The sequence below is a fragment of the Martes martes genome, assembly GCF_963455335.1.
Source record: "Martes martes genome assembly, chromosome: 5".
In the NCBI taxonomy this organism is placed as follows: domain Eukaryota; kingdom Metazoa; phylum Chordata; class Mammalia; order Carnivora; family Mustelidae; genus Martes; species Martes martes.
Genome location: NC_137892.1, coordinates 104,008,036 through 104,021,006, shown reverse-complemented (window position 1 = coordinate 104,021,006; position 12,971 = coordinate 104,008,036). Strand labels below are relative to the sequence as shown.

General features: G+C 45.4%; 1 protein-coding gene across 2 annotated transcripts; it reads right to left on the bottom strand.

Moving 5' to 3' along the window:
- Positions 1 to 742: 742 nt before the first annotated feature.
- BOD1 (biorientation of chromosomes in cell division 1) lies at positions 743 to 8,890 on the bottom strand. Of its 2 annotated transcripts, none has more exons than XR_013966807.1 (4): positions 8,136 to 8,890; positions 4,209 to 4,333; positions 2,868 to 3,136; positions 743 to 1,995 (listed from the first exon to the last, which is right to left on the bottom strand). XR_013966807.1 is itself a non-coding variant. In XM_080803290.1 (4 exons), the coding sequence occupies exons 1-3, from the start codon at positions 8,613 to 8,615 to the stop codon at positions 2,941 to 2,943; spliced, it is 801 nt and encodes a 266-aa protein (XP_080659416.1). In that variant the 5' UTR covers positions 8,616 to 8,890; the 3' UTR covers positions 743 to 1,995; position 2,940. The 2 variants fall into 2 exon arrangements, 1 of the variants encoding a protein (XP_080659416.1); XM_080803290.1 differs by having other exon boundaries at positions 2,940 to 3,136.
- Positions 8,891 to 12,971: the final 4,081 nt, after the last annotated feature.

Genomic DNA, 12,971 nt, shown 5'->3' with positions numbered 1-12,971 from the left:
GGAGTTTTCAAACCCAGACCTCAGTGCCAGCCTCAGGCCCATGCCAGACCCTAACCTTTGCCGGGTCCCCACAGACATCCTCCACTATCTTAAATAGCAATGAGTCTCAGCAGAGAGTTCTCACCAGCGTTCTGAGCTACTTACCAAACTCCTCTTCGGAAGACACTTCTTTTGAAAGCCAAGGAGGTGTAAGTCACATGCAGGCATTTCTACATCAAAATGCCCTAAAGCAGAGTCCTTGCAAGGAATTAAAAAACAAAACAAACTCAATAGTCTCGCCCCTCAGGAGCTGCTGGAAGAGACAGGTTTATACACTAATCACAATTAAACTGTCATTGCCAGTCAACATCACCAGCTTCCCAAAAACATTCCTTAAAGAGAAAATGATTTTTCAGGCGCAGAGAATCATGTGGAGGGCTTGCTGGGCCCCTCCATGAGTCTCGGAATACGGTCTGGGGTGGGGGCTGCTTTTCTAGCAAGTTCCAGGGTGATCCTGCTGCTGCTGGTCAGGGACTCTGCTTTCAGCAGCAGCTGAAATGGGTCTCTCAATACTTACCTTAGTTCACAGTGCCAGTGAGCGATCCCGAAGGCATGGGAACCCATTTCCCCTCGATGAGTAAACAGAAGCTGAGGGTAAACGGCAGAAATAGGGTAAACCAATGCCAGAACATCTGACATAAGAGCCACAAACTTCACTATAAGCCAAGAAACGGTAAAGGTGGAGGTGGTTCATTTTAACGGGGAACCAGCTAAATAGGTTACAATTTATTGGATGAACAATATCCATTGACAGATTCAACTAAGAACCCAAACTCTTAGATATAAGCTTTGATATTATTCAAGGCTTGCAATACAAAATGTTTGCCTGGGGCCAGCAGCACGAGCATCCCCTGGAGCATGAGAAACACGCTCAGATCCCACCCTAGAACTTCTGGGTCAGGATATGCACCTTTCCAACATACCTGGGTGATACTACTGCTGTACACTCAGGCTTGAGAAACACGGAGAGATGGTTCTGCCCTCACAACTAGGGACTAGCAGCAGTCATGGTCCAGGGGAGAAGTGGGACCACCTGCTCACTTCCAGTACTACCCGCTAGCTTCAGAGGGTGGGCAGCTCTGAGTTCTGCTCATCCCCCACCCCCACCACTACTCACATGTGGGCAGGGAACAGTAGGCAGAGGACAAAGGTTACTTTTCACAGGTTCACAGGCCTGTAGGCTACACTCAGTTGAGGCTTCAGAGTAACAGTATCAAATCATTTTATTACAAAACTTAAGCTATTTATTAATCATTCAACTTTTCTAAAAAACACAAACGCGAGAATAAAACAAACACACCCAAGACTCGCTAGCCCTTGCAGGATAAGCAGCAGCCCTGGACGGAGAGCCTGCAGGTGTTTTTCCTTCTACATGTTGTCCGCACTTCTTCACACATCCTACGGTCCTCTTACAGGCAAAGGAAACCGAAGCTACAAGGTTCACATACAAGAGGGTCATGACAACTTTAGAGCTAGTTGGTGCCAATGGCTTATACACTCTCGTTGACAAATAAGCACTAATTCCTACTCCATGCTAACCTTTACTGTCATTCTTTGAAACTGCGTCTTTGGAACTGGTTATGTTCCTTCACTGTAGCTACAGCCCCTCTAGGGATTCCCGAGCACAAACCCTAAAATCCACACAGTCTCCAAGTTCAAGTATAAACATTTGTTTCAGGACAACCCCGGACTGATGTAGTGTTTCTTTACATCTCTGTAGTGTATGTTGGGTGTCATCCCCTTTGGCAGGCTGACGAGATGGCAGCACAATGAGGGGACACACACGGTCAACTCCGTTATGGCCCGTTCCATTTGGACACTGCCTCACAGTCAAGGCTGAATGTTGAAATCAGTGACGATCTCAGCCTGTCTTCATTCGGAAATTGTACTCTTAAGTAACCAAATCCATTTCTTCATGGTCAATTCAATGGAGCTTCCAAAGGTGTCAGACACACTCTAAAGAGAATCAGATGAAGATGCTTTTTGAAAGAGACTACATTTAATTTTACCTTCCTAAAGGAATTTACAGTTAAACTAGAAAGACTGGTAATGTTTTATGCTCCACAATGGAACTGAGTTTTTCCCCCAGTCCAGGCACAAATAAGACAACCCCCCCTCTTAAGGCAGTGCCCCACACGAGCTTTATGCTCTTTTTCTGTTCACTCACTGATGCCTTCCTATCATAAATAAGAAACATCTTAACGACGCTTACAGAGAGAACACCAAAATGGAATGAGGGGACAGCTGACTAACAATGGCTAGGAAGAATGACTGCTTATCTGCTGGTCACTGCCCACATTTACTAATGTCTCAAAGCCTGCAAAAAGCATTGCTTTGTGGATCTGTAGCTGACTTTTAAGATTAATCAAATCCCAAAAACAAGAAGGGACAATACACATAACAGAAGAATCCCATGGTCACTGACATTGGTAAACTCCAATCTCTAAACACAAGGAAATCCAGTAGAGCTTAAAGCAGACTGTGAGTCCCGCTTAGGATGCCTTTTTAGAATGCCGTGTTTGATTTTATATTCAAACTGCTAACTCAAGTTAAATTCATGTCTAGGCATGAGACTCATTTAATCAATTTCAGAAAAATAGGACTTTCATTTGAATTTCTCTTGTGCACAACAATCACCCCATTGGTCTCTAATGAAGCACCTATTCACAGTGTACATGTTTAGCTCCAGGGGCACAGCAGATCACGCTAACACAGGAGAATGCTCTCCATTAGTTCTCAGTAAAAGAGAGACTCTTGAATAGTAGCTCAAGTCCATATGCAGTAAATGCTTTTCTGAATAAAGAACAGGATCCCCAGTAGTGGCTTACCCCTTTTCTATCCATTTTATATATCTACAAGCCAGAGATGAATGCTCCTGGACAAAAGACGGGATACTGGACCTTAGGAAGCATCCTGGGAGGGAGCTGGGGGTTCTTGGCTCTCAGGCTCTGGAGGGGGTGCGGGCACGGCTTCTTTTTTCTTGGCTGCCAGGAACTCGTGAATTGCTCTTTCTATCTGTGGTCTGAAGATGTGGTTTAGTTTGGGATCCACCACTTGAGAAATGATTCTGTCCACTCCAGCTTCCAACATCCCTGACCTTGTGGAGACAAAGAGACCACTCTTGGAAGGTCCGTGCACCCTCCCTCCAGCCACCTGTTTGCACCATGCATACCTGCAGTACAACATCAGAACTGGAAAAACAACACAAGTACGATCCAACCTTCCTTAGTTTTCACACACATGGCTATACACCATTGTGTGTTTGCACAGGCAGCTCTGTACCATTTCAGCATAGGAGTGACTTCAGGTGACCACCCCCACGATGAAGAGCTCTCCTCGGCCACCACAGCATCCCCTGGTGCGACCCGTTTCAGGTCACACTCACCCCCACCACCTCCTGCCCCTAAACCCTAGGCAACCCCTGATCTTGTCTCCAGTGCTGTCATTGTTCACCAGTGTGACATATATGGAATCAGCACCACACATCTTTTTTTGACAGTGGCTTTTTTCACTCAGCATAATTTCCTGATATTTCTATTTCTAAAGAGGTAGGCTTCACAAGCTTTTAGATATCCCAGGAGACCTCAGTGGATCAAGACCTGAACTTGAGTGCTAGTAATAAGACAAAAAAAAGGACCACGAGCAGATTAGAAAAAGCCAGATACCATGACCGGCCTCCGCTGTTGGGCCCAGTAACACTAAGAAGTCACCTAGATGAGCCAGCGGTAGCACCTTGTTAACTAAGGTTCAGTTTGTGACCAAAAGACATGCTTTAATAAAACTCCCAGTCTTCCTGAAAGCTGCCCTTACACTTTAGACCTCTCGCCCGAGATCCAAACACTGCTGTCTTGGTAGAAAACGCCCAGGTATGTGCCAACTACACTGAAAACGTCAAGCAAGCAGGGAATCATGTTTCGTAATTTGGAGTATCTTTCGAGGCACCTGGTAGAGTTTACACAGGAGACCTATGGAGGCTGGATAAACTAGCAAGAATGTCAGTTGAGTCCTTCGATTACTTGCACCTTCATTTTAATAAAGGGGTGGACTGCTGTGACGTGTGCGTGGGATTTGCTGTAAAGTACCAACCACCTTGACCAATTAATAACACCTATCAGCTTTTCCGTGCCTCGTGCGGTGAGTACTTTTCACTCTTAGTTCTAATTACTTACTGAACCACACTTTGCCTCAGACCATTTCGCAACTGGTTTTTGTTCATTGTAGGATTCCATTCCTGCTTGTCCAGATGTGTTGACACAAAATTATCCACTTTCTGCCTCAGGTTCTGGTAAGCTGGCTGAAACATTAAAAAAAAAAAAAAAAAGAGGTAAGGTAAGAAGTTATATGCACCAAAATTTTAGAAGTCAGTCATTCAAGGATACGGCTTTCCACAGAAATGTAGATGTCTCAAGCCCTTAAAGACACTTCTATCATGACGATGAAGATGGCCCTGTGGCCCAGAAGAGCATGAATTAATGAGCAACAAAGTGCTAACGTTACGGTGGGCAGGTACAAGGCCAGCAGATGCCTTATCATCTCATTTACTTTCCAAGTAACAGTACAGGGAGATTCTATTAACTCTCCTGTCCCCACTGTAGAGATTAGAAATTCATGCTTAGAAAAGGGAAACAACTTGCCCACATGGCCAAAATGTGGTAAATCTAAGGTTAGGATTAGTCTGTTTCTGAATCAGAGGAACTGGGTTCTAGCCGGGCACCATGACTAACTGGCTGTCTGACTTTCAACAAGTCACCAACCTTTCAGTCTCAGTTATTCCCATTGGTAAACCTGAAATGTTACCATCCCCCTTACCTCGCAGGGTATCCTAAGCAATAAATAAGGGCTCAGGAAAGCCCACCGCATAAAATGAAGGGCGACCTGAATGTCAGCACGATGTGAGAATGGAGACTGAGGTCAACACCCATGGAACAGTCGGGAAGGCTGAGGGGAAGCACAGCTTAAGGCCAAAAATGGAACTTGAGGCTCTTAGTGGCTTAGAGTTGGTTTTAGACCCAACTATGATCAGGACAAAATTAGAAGGAACTTGGTGAACACATGGAATATGTATTCTTAGCCTCTAAGACCTTCTGGTACAATCAGCGGCTCTTCTTCAAACCAGGTATAATAGTGTACATTGCTGCTAGGCATCACCCCTGCCCCCCTCTGCCTGGGCAGAGACTGCTTCTCTACCCCAGTGATGCTGAGTTTCAGCAATGCAACATGGTCTGGTCAATGGGGTGCTAGTGACAAGAAGCCTTAAATGCGGTCATCCTCTGTTTGGCTTGGTTCTTGTGCTCTGGTGACCCTCTATGAGGGCATGTCTGGGACCTAAGATGAGTTTATATGTAGTCAAGCTAAACCCAAGCCCAGGCCACCTGAACCATCCAGTGGAAGCCCACTTAGATTAGCTCAACTTTAGCTGACCTGCAGCCCTATCAGCATGAAGATGAATGCTTATCATAAGTCACCATGATTTGCTTCATCGTGCAGTGTTAACTGTGGCAAAAGTTTGCTAGCAGTTAAGAGGTAAAAATCGACAACAAAATCAGCAGGCTTCAACTCTACAGGTGGACTCTTGCAAAAGGCCTAGAGAACTGACTGACAAACACCCATGTACTATCTACCTAGCAACTCCTCCTTCCTCTCCTCACAAGGGTAGGACAGAGGGTGCCACGTTCTCCTGACCACAAATGGAGTGCCTGACCCACGCTAAGATAATGCTGATGTACCCTGGGATTTTCGGAACAGGAATTGAGAGTCCCTTTCTAGAGGAAGAAGAGGTAAGATGTAATCAAAGTAGGAGAAACCGAATGGATGACGCCGCTCTGCGGTGATAAGACAATAGTTATAATGAAGAGCAGAGATGAAAGACTCCTTGTGGAGCATCCCTGGTTCCAAATGCATCGCTACTCTTTTGACAGCCTGTTCAATCAGTCCTTTCTTGGGGTGCCCAATCAATAGATTCACCCCTTTGCTTAAAGAAACTGGAATTAATTTGTCACTCAGAACTATGCATCCTGATACTAGATTTTCTACTATTTCAAATAAGTCACCTGGTTTGAAATGATAGTTACTGTTTACTGAAAAATGACAAAGGACAGCAAAGGTCACCACCGAACCTGAACAGATCTTGGCAACACAGAATAATCCCTTCAGTTCTTAAAGTGAAAAGACAGAATGGGCCTGCCATGAACATTTTATTGTATTATCTATCCCTCACTTGATTCACTTATCAGTTTGTTCTACTTATTTGTATTTTGGGTGCAATGCAAAGTAAATTACAAACATCATCAGTATACTTTCCTCGAAATTTCAGCAGTCTGGGAAGGGGCCCAAGAATATACATTTCTAACAAGTTCTCAGGTGATGTTGATGCTGCAGATCCAAGAGCCACACTGAGAACCATGGAGCTAAAGCCACAGTGACTGAAAACACGTGGTTTCCAGAATTAAAACCACCCAGTGACTAATGGAAGGAATATTTAAGATGTTATGTGGGGAAGGCTCCAATTCTTCTTCCCCCAACAGCTTTACAATACTAATTTTCTTTCTTTCTTTTAAAAATAACATGCATGGGGGCGCCTGGGTGGCTCAGTGAGTTAAAGCCTCTGCCTTCGGCTCAGGTCATGATTCCTGGGTCCTGGGATCGAGCCCTGCATCAGGCTCTCTGCTCAGCGGGAGCCTGCTTCCCGCGCCCCCCCCCCGCCCCTCCTTGTGATCTCTGTCAAATAAAAAAATAAAATCTTAAAAAAAAAAATAACATGCATGAGGTGTCTGGGTGGCTCAGTCGTCAAGTGCCTGCCTTCAGCTCAGGTCATGATCCCAGGGTCCTGGGATCGAGCCTTGCATCAGGCTCCCTGCTCAGCGGGAAACCTGCTTCTCCCTCTCCCACTCCCCCTGCTTATGTTCCTTCTCTCGCTGTCTCTCTGTCAAATAAATAAAATCTCTTAAAAAATAAAATAAAAATAAAAATAACATGCATACTACATTGACTTAGACACATAAAACAGAACATGATAGGAGGGAAGAACTTGTGATGTCAGTTGAGAGCATCCAGAGTCCTAGGAAAGGTGGAAGCTCAGCTGATACGTATCTGAGACCTTTAAATAAGGAAAATTAAACATTAAATATTAAGCACTTCTAACACCATGTAGTGTATATACCATTTGGTCTACATGTCAGTTTTCCACCCTACAGTTCAAACTTTGAGGACTGGTAGTGACTTACTTGTTCCTGTATCCACACAGCCCCCATGCTGTAGGCCAATAAATGTTCAATGAATAAATGGATGATGTCTTTCCCTATCTTTGAATTGTAATTTTAAGTTCACTATCTTCATGTTAGGTAGGCAGATTTTCTCGAAGACGGGAACTTACTTCCATAAAGGAGCTTAGTCAGTAACAGAACCTCCTTAACCTGCAACCCTAGTCTTGTTAGAAAAGCTTCTGAAAAGGGAGAAAATGGAACATTCCAGCAACTACTGTATGTCTGACACTTAACACATCTGACTTCATTGAATCTCCATGACTTTGGCAAGTAACCTGAAATAGCATTTTATTAGGGGGCTAACCTATGGCATTAGAATCTAAAATTGGCACCAAACCCCCTTTAATCCACGGTGGAGTACAAGATAGGGGTTCTGCACAGTGTACCTTAATTCAACTGGATGTTCAAGACTGCAAATCACTGAGCTAGAGAAAAGGAAGGAACAAATAGCTACAACGTTCTGATGACTGCATTCAAACCATTCTCCCTTCCTTACCTGGCTTCCTCCAATGTTCTTAACACACAGAGGTTTGTTACTGAAGGGCTTAAAGAAGTCTCAGCTTGGGAAAGATAAGAGCTTGGCTCTGATACCAGTACTGAGTCCCCAAGTTCAGAGAAACGACTGGACCGTCACACAGCTAACAGAGATGGGAGCCCAGCCCACGTGTACACCACTCAGAAAGGTTCCTGTACTGCCTCAAGCGGTCTAATACCTCACTGCTGAGATTTTTGGAAGTATCTTTTGTTTTTCTTTCTGCTTTAGAAAAGCCAGCCTGCAACCCTGCCGTCCTCACGCCCAGCCCAACCCCGTCGCCACCCCCTTCCTCCCAATACCTTGGTGTCCACGTCCGCCAGGCAGTCCCGGCGGAAGCTGTCAAACAAGCCCCGGCTCTTGAGCTGCTCCACAATGAGAGCGATGAGCTGTGGGTCTCCGGGAGGCAGTGAGGCCGGGTTGATGGGGCCGCCGCTCCCACCGGCCCCTGTCGCGCCTGTTGCCGACCCCGCCGCGGCCTGGCCCGCTCCGCCGCCGCCCACCGAGCCCGTGCCCCCGCCGCCGCCGCCGTCCGCCATGGCTGTGCCCTGGGCCCACAAAGGAAACTGAACACGACTTCTCAGGGACAGAGGGTCTGGGTCATATAGAGGTGGCAGAAGCGCCCAAGAAGGAGGTGTTGGGGAGAGAGGAGGAGGAGGGGAGGGAGAAGGCGGCGGAGGAGGTCGTCGGCTCTGATGCAGCGGAGGTACTGGTAGGAGCGGTAGAAACGGCCCGCTCCATCCCGGGCGCTGTGCGGATGACGTCACAAACGGCCTTTGCATTGTGGGGTGGGAAGTTTTTGGCAATCAGCTCCGCCTTTTTTTTTTTTTTTTATAGGTAGCGTTCTGGAGATGGAAACTACGACTCCCGGAAGGCTCCGGCACTCTAGGCGCCAGTTTGTGGGGCAGTGTGGGAATTGTAGGCTCAGGCGCTCGTGATTGCCAGAACCTGCGCAGGCATTCCTCGTCCAGTCACTGCCTTGCTCGCTTGGAAACAGCAGGTCTCAGCCAGTGTCCGATTATGAGACCCATCTGTGGGATTGAGTAAAAGTGCAAAGTAACAGGTTTGTCCCTGAGATGTTCGGATTCAGTATTTCTCCGTTGGGGCCAAGGAGTCTGCTTTTAACGTGCACACCCACGCCCTCCTTGAACAATAGGAGCCCGGGAAATTTGGGCAACAGTGGACTAATCAAATTTGTATTGTGTCAAAATGTGTAGGTACTTTTTCCTCCTTCAAATTTAATAGCAGTGCATACTTATTTTTTAAAAAATTGGAAAATAGGGGCGCCTGGGTGGCTCAGTAGGTTAAGCCTCTGCCTTCGGCTCAGGTCATGATCTAGGGGTTCTGGGATCGAGCCCTGCGTAGGCTCTCTGCTTGGCGGGGAGCCTGCTTCCCCCCTCTCTCTCTGCCTACCTCTCTGCCTACTTGTGATCTTTTTGTCAAATAAATAAAATTTTTTTTAAAAAATTGGAAAATAACAGAACATTGTGACGAAAAAGATAAAAGTTTCCCTGAATTTCTTACATGTGTGGATTTGGCCCCAGATAATACACACTGTCAATAATATTGGTGATAATAATAAGAAACTAACATCGAGTAATTGGAATGTACCAGGCATGATGCTAAGCCCTTTACACCCAGTGCTTGACAAGGAACTAAAAAGGAGATACTGTTATTTTTGTTTTACAGATGTGAAAATGGAGACAGAGTTTGTTGCTCTGGTCACATAGCTAGAGGCTGAAGAGGAGGCTTTAAACTCAGGTTTTCTGAATACAAATCTTGCAGCGTTTAACCCAAGCTATGCTACCTCCTGAGATCTAGAGGGCATCACTCACTAGGTAAGGCTTTTTATCCTGATTTGTTTTTAGCCTTGGTTCACCATGGGAACCCCATGGAGGTCACCACTCTCCTCTCCTCCTTTCAGCCTTTTGCCTATTATTGGCTCAACTCCTGCCCACCTGGAGCAATTAGGTCAGCTGTTGTTATTTCCTCATCTTTTATAAACAGTGCAGGGGATGTAAATAATAAATCCTGCAACACCGTTGGTTACTGGGCAGAGGCAGAATAGACAGGTCTGGGATGCTCTCCTCGTTAACATTTCCTACTCAAGAGAGTTTAAATTAATCCTCAAACTAAATATTCGGGTGTTAGTTTTTTAAAAAATTTTATTTATTTGATAGACAGAGATCACAAGTAGGCAGAGAGGCAGGCAGAGAGAGAGAAGGTGGGGGGGGGGGGAAGCAGGCACCCTGCCGAGCAGAGAGCCGGATTCAGGGCTTGATCCCGGGACCCTGAGACCGTGACCTAAGCTGAAGGCAGAGGCTTAACCCACTGAACCACCCAAGTGTCCCCAGGTGTTAGTTTATACTCATCCTTTAACATCCAGCTCAGTCTTTCTCAATTAATGACAAATGTTACTGTTAATGACATTCTCTTAATACCTCACCATCCTTGAATTGACCCAATGCCTATAATGACTGCCTTCACACTTAACCACCTTTCGGCCCAGGAGAAGCCCAGTTCAGGCTGCCTGTGCCCCAGGTTTGCTCTCTTCCAAGCTCTCTGATCACTTTCCCCAGCCTTTTCTCCATTTTGGCACGGTACACCTTTCTCTCCTCTTCTGACCCTTGGAACCTATCTGCCTTTGGTCTCACAGATGTAGACTTTCAGAGCAGACTCTCTTATAGTGGTTATTATAATCAAAAGTAAATAATTAATAGATTCATTAGCCACTTGTTGCCCCTCCTAGAGTGTAAGCTTTAGAGCTGGGACCACGCCTTGTTGTTCTTCACTGTGTCCCCCACCTGGAGCACAAAACCTAGTTCAAAGTGAATGTGTAAATTCCTGTCTGTTTCCGGTATGTTTAGGATAGGGTCAGAGTGTGTGTGTGTGTGTGTGGAGGGTGGGTATCACCTAAGCCACAACCTCCAGAAAAGTGAGAGGCATTATAGCAGGAAATGCTGGATTAGTTTATTTCTCATGGTAAAGTGATCCTGGAGATTGGCAATAGGTGGTTCACCCTTTGGCAATCTCAGTGTGGGGACCCTTGTGTCCCAGGTGGCGGAATTCTGAACTGCGAGAAGATGTGCACCATATATCTGTGACGTTGCCTCTGGAACTGATATAAATGGTGTGGGGTGGGGGTTTGGGCAGTCAAGGTGATCAAGCCTAAGGGAGGCTTATTATTCATCCAGACTTCTAAATAGGAAGCCACCCCTTATATCAGGATGCTCTCATCTCCAGTCAAGGAATGTGTAATACACAGTGCACTAGGGGGCACCATTGCTCTGTTGATAATCCAGGACTTTTCACAAAATCTACGGAGATGATTGCTTTAACTTTGGCTCAGGTAGTATCATTTTCAGATATTCTTCGGGTGAAAATAATTGTTGAGTCTCAGTTTTAAAATTGGTCTCTAACAAATTTCCCAATCCCAGTGACTTGGACATACTAGGTTCTGGACTATTTTATATCAAAGATTGCATAAAAGAGTGGAAGCCCCATTAAGCCCAAGTCCAGGTCTCAGAGGAGAAAGGGCAGGAGCTGGAAAGAGTGGAGATCTATAGGTTGCCAAGGGAGATATGAAAAAAGCAGCCAAGTGCATGCAGGGGCTTTTTGCATCAGGTGGTACAGGATTGGAATTCCAGCTGTCACTTTGGGACAGTGTGGCTTTGGGAAAGCTGAATCACGTCTCCAGGCTTCTACTCCTCAGGACCTTGGAGAGGATTAAGCGCCATTTTGGTGATCCATTTAGTGTAATTCCTGGTCCTCAGCAAATGTTTAATAACATTTCAGTTGCAGATTTACCCCCGGGTTGGGGCATTATTTAATTTAACTCTGTCTCCCCCACTGACCTCTAAATTCCCTGAATGTATTGTCTGTTTCACCTAGAACAGCGCCTGGTATATACAGGCTCTTGGGAAATGTATGATGGATGGAGAGAAAAAAAAAAAAAGAATGAATGGGAAATTTGCTTTTCTAAGTATAGGATAAGGCTGTTTAAGATTTTTGATACTGCCTTCAAGCAAATGTCAGAATATAGCCAATATTCAGAGGAGTCAGGTACAGTCCAGTAAGCTGTCTGCATTATATGTCTAAGTGGTCCGTGATTTATGACCACATGGACTAGGAGATTGGGCCAGGGAGCAGACCCCAAGGTCAGAAGTCAATCTGTGGGTTGCCTTGGTAACCTTCCAACCATGTAATCCAAGATCCTGGTCCCTAAGCAAGAGCATTTCAGAGCCCTAAGAACTGAATCCAAGGCTGCATTTAGATACCACAGCCACTTGGGGTAGACACATGGTCGATTCTTATTCATGTTCACAGTGCGGCCCTTTTTCTTCTCGCTTCCGTGTTGCTATCCAGAGAGCTCTGCCAGTTCTTAGTCTGGACAGCTGTTCGTTTCCTAATTAACAGTATCCAGAGTTTCTCAAGATTGCCTGTCTGTAGCATGTTGGCTCCATCTATACCATGTGATCTCCGCTGCTTCATTTTGTTTGTTTCTTTCTGATATTTTCCAGCGTATCTAATGACAAAATGGATCCAAATATACACTGAAAACCAGGGCTTTAATAAGCTGGAGTCCTTAGCACCAATCAGTATGATCACCACCTTTCCTCCTGGACATGCATCTCAGATAACATTCCAGGCTTCGGTGTTTTTAACACATTGTCATTTTGAATGATTTTTACTAAAGGATTTCTGGTGAAAGAGGCAACCTCAGATCATATTGAGAAAGGAGTGGGAAGTTTGGAATCTGGGCTGGGTTTGGACACAACACCTCTGCTTATTGGCTGTGTGCTTTGGGGTCATCCATGAACCCATTGGAGCCTCGGTTTGCTCATCTGTAAAATGGAGATGATATTAATACCTACCTTCTGTTGTCCTGAAAATCAGCGATCATGTATATGCAGAACCTGGTACATAGTAGACCCTTAATAGCTAATGATATGGTCTTGATACAACCCTGGTGTACTCGGTTGTAGTTTATGAGTGGGGCAGAGATCTTGATTAATAGGTATCCAGAATTAACGTACATGTTACTTTAGGAGTTTTAATCTTGTGATGACCTAGGAAACCATTCAGCTAACCTCTAAACTGGTGAGCTCAGTAAAGCCAAGCTCATTGTCAAGCCCTCC